The 4022-nt window shown below is 49.1% G+C and overlaps 1 protein-coding gene across 1 annotated transcript; it reads right to left on the bottom strand.

The window, feature by feature from the left end:
* Nucleotides 1-720: 720 nt before the first annotated feature.
* On the bottom strand, nt 721-2603 carry T310_8359 (uncharacterized protein; the record flags this gene model as incomplete). Its single annotated transcript, XM_013468857.1, has 5 exons — nt 721-957; nt 1082-1356; nt 1489-1510; nt 1751-1965; nt 2225-2603. 5 exons carry the CDS (start codon nt 2601-2603, stop codon nt 721-723), a joined length of 1128 nt encoding a protein of 375 aa, XP_013324311.1.
* Between the last annotated feature and the right edge of the window lie 1419 nt (nt 2604-4022).

Consider the following 4022-nt stretch of genomic DNA (forward strand, 5'->3'; position numbering starts at 1 on the left):
AAAAAAGGGAGGGGGGGGGTAGGATAATACTTCTACTGGGCTGATTTACCCGGCCTCGGGACTTCATTTTTGGCTGTTTTCGGAAGCAGCCGTCTGGCTAATTATTGAACATTACTCGCCTCATTGCTTCGCGGTTTGTACCGATCGTTTGAATAGTGACGCCGTTGAACTGGCACTAATAACTAAACATTGTTATCCTCTCCCTACAGCAGCTGATCCTTTCTCCGTTATTCCGCATCCGTGGGATGAGTTTTGTCTGCAAACACAGATTGATTGGGTTCTAAACGAGGCCCTCGGCTCGGGTACGCGGATGAGATCAATAATAACACCTGGTTCCAAGTAAAACGAAGGACGAAGGTCCGTCGTACTCGGTCCTTACGGAGTGCTCTGTGTCCATTCCATGGCAGAGAAAGCAGCATGTGAGGCGAAAACAGGGTGTTTTCGGACGCGCTGTCCATGGCTCCAGACTACCGAGACAGGCAAAGATGAGGCACGGGGCATTGCCAATCACCGCATGATTTCCGCGCGAGGTCGGCTCGACGAGGCGTTGGAGAGTGGTCGTGCCATGCCACATGATCGTCTAGCCGACAAGCTTTGGCGCCATCCAGCTTTCCCCGAGCCGCGGGCGCGCGCTGTTGGGAGCCAGCAGCCAATCGCAGGCGCCGGACGGGCATTCTTATTTTGTCACGGGGAAACCCCGTGACCTGCTGGCTGCTATCTTCAGAAAATAGGGATGCGCCGCTCCATCCCCGCCCAACGGGCTGGAGCCTTAGCGCGGCGCCGGGCTCGCTCCCTATGGGGTGCTAGTACCTTCCCAGGCAGGAAGGCCTCTTCCAGCTTCCCAAACTGGCGTAGCTGGCCGCCTCCCTGACAGGCAACGGTTGCAACGGTCCCATTCTCGGGCACTGCATTGCGTTGACAGGGGTGTTCGGATCTGAAAAATGGTGATATCTGAAACTTAACATCGCCATTATTATTATTATTATTATTATTATTATTATTATTATTATTATTATTATTATTATTATTATTATTATTATATTACTGGTATCCCTATTGGCCTGTCCAGACTCCAGAGTACCGAGTCCTGTACGTGTACGGAGTACGCAGGTCGAAGCGGACGGGCTTTTTGTCGGGGAGATATCGGGGTCTTCGGGAAGTGGTCATGTGATGAGGAGCCAGCCCGTGCGTTTCCCGATTCGGAAGACAGTTCAGCATCACCAAACAAGGCGACCAGAGTCCCGAACAACAAAGCAAGCACAATAAGGCGTCCGCAAAGGTGATGCTGCAAAGTTGGAACAGAACGCCGTCCAGTCGCTAGCTCGACACTGGTCGATCCATAACTCGATATCAGTCCTAGTCCAAGTGCTCAATCGGGCAAGTGATCAGTCAATCGGCCTGCTATTACTGGAATGGATAGATCATAATTCAGACTGGCGAGACAATGCTATTGTACGAGTACTCCGTACGCCATCTCATCCTCCTTACCATCTATTGCTCCTCGTTGGAACTTGGAAGTGTCAGGAGATCCTGTTATGCAACAATCCATCTGACCTGCTGGTATCATGACCCAGCAATAGCCCCCAAGTGTAGGAGTCCTCCCATACGGAGCAGTTTAATCACCAAGCTGAAATACCAAATACAACAACCCCACGATACAAAGCACCAAATGCACTCGAAAGTCCAAACAGAGCCATCCATCCATTCGGAATGCAGGCTGTTTGGATCACCTGTGCCCCTACATACATACGTCCGTTAAGGCCATCCAACCTGAGCTGCGGGCGGAAGTGATTCGAAGCGGTAAGATGGCGGGCGACGGACCACTCCGTCTCTCTCCAGATCGACATGGATCAGACTCGCCCGGTTCGTCCTGGGGTCTAGCCTGGGGAATGTCCCACACAAGGCTGGTCGAATGTACGGAGCAGGCTTGCCTATGCTGATAGTCTGTCAGCTCCATACGGTATACTAGGCAATAATTCATAATTATTAGTCCAAAAAAAAACTCGTTCTTTCATTAATAGTAGACTATAGTACGGAGTACAGAGAACCGACTGTGTCGACTGTGTCGACTTGTGTGGAGTAACAGATCCTACCTAGGCAGGTTACAGGTACCGAAAACTGGAGTACTACTTAATCCGTCGGACAGCAGCTGAAGCACATGCCACATGGCCCAAAAGTTTCATCGACTCCCTCGGCGGATTTCGTCCCGAGGGAACGAACCTACAGTATGCATCGCGACTCATGACTTCCATGGGACAACGCATCAACCGCATGTCCCATGCCCTGTCAGCACCGAGGTCCGGGGCACATGGACAGGACAGGACATAACACGACATGCCAGGACCTGAACTGAGCTGAGCACTCCCAGACAGCTGACAGACGCTGCATCGAAGGAAGCGACAGAGCTCGCCATAGTGGCGTGCGGGGGCCTGTTGGGGGCGTCGTAGTGGACGTCGATCTCTGCTGGAGAACGGCCATGCGATGCGATGGGGGTTGGTGACACCGGGCGAGTGACCGCGGCGGCTACGTGGCGTCCGGGGGATGTTCGCGGCCGGTGGCGAGGTCACGGGAGCAGCAGCCAGCAGCCCTGCTCGCCTACTCATCCTCGTCGTGGGAATCCATTAGTGATGGAATACTCGATATCGTGATGATTGTGATGATTATTCAGTCAGCTGCACTTCCTTCTAGCTGTCGCAATGCCCAATGGCAATAGAATGGGCAAGAAGGTCGGCGACAGTCGAGTATAGGTATATACTCAGACGGAGTCCCGAGTCTTAATACCGAACAGCGCGGCTAAGCAGCTCCCCACATTATTACTACTACTCTTACTCGTAATACTGTGCTCCGTATTCTCGTGGCAAACAGAGATGCTCTGCTCATGCGAGACATAACTAGATCCCGTCGAGAGTCGCACAAGAGCGAACTATATCCACAAGGAAATGACTGGATCCCAACGGCATGGCATGGATGCACGGAATATGGTGTACATACACAACAGTATGGGGTGCATGCATGTCTGTACAGTACACTGTCAGTCGACTGGCAACACCTGAAACAAAGACCATGTAGCTTATTAGATATGCTAACCAATGGGTGTTGTGGTTGTTGTTGGTATGGACACGAGACTGGTAGAGACTATCGACTATTCGCTGTCATCCAGCCATTCAGTCATATCAACAATCTCACTCGATTACTTAACTCGTCAATATCAACCGAAATATCCACCGAAGTCGCCTGTCGATTTTGGATCAGACAGGCAAGAATCTGCCTGAATTCCAGCGTCAGCACTAGTTAATATCACCCAGACAAACAGGCAGATACTGCCAGTAGTCACAGTTATTGTCATTGATCTAATATCACCAATAAGATCTGGAAATCTCCTTAAATCCAAATGATATCGATCTTGTGAAGTAGTTACCAATCAGATATCATCAGGTCGTACTGTTGTATACCTGGCACTTCTATATTATCCTTTATCACAAGGTTTTACAGAATCTATATTCATGTTACAAAACTATGCAGTGTCGATGAACCTGTTTTCAGACGAGCTTCTTTTCTGATCTTCTACGGTACGAAGAAATAAATAATAATATATAGTTCTCCGTCTGGAGTACACTCCACCTCGGTTGATCCTCGTTTGAACTAGTACTGTAGGCATATCAACACCTACATACAAAAGGAGAATGAAAAGGAAGAGGTGGTTTGCACTACACATGAATCCTCAAAGAACAATCTGATCTCACACGATAGTAATTAGTTTGACTATGCTATATAATATATATATATCCAAACAGTATTAGTATTATTATCAACCCCACCTACAAAACTAACTACAAACTACAGAGAAAGCCCATCACTGGAGCGAAATTCAGATTCCATTATTTGAAATCAGATCCGTCGTGTACCTGCAACGAGTCAGTCATGGCATGGGCATGACTACAGATTCATTCACGCAAGAACAGTACATACATACAGAGGTACAGACTTAGATTCCCCAATTTTACCTCTTGCAGAACCTTATC

This window comes from Rasamsonia emersonii (assembly GCF_000968595.1).
Source record: "Rasamsonia emersonii CBS 393.64 chromosome Unknown ctg1118621760724, whole genome shotgun sequence".
NCBI lineage: Eukaryota > Fungi > Ascomycota > Eurotiomycetes > Eurotiales > Trichocomaceae > Rasamsonia > Rasamsonia emersonii.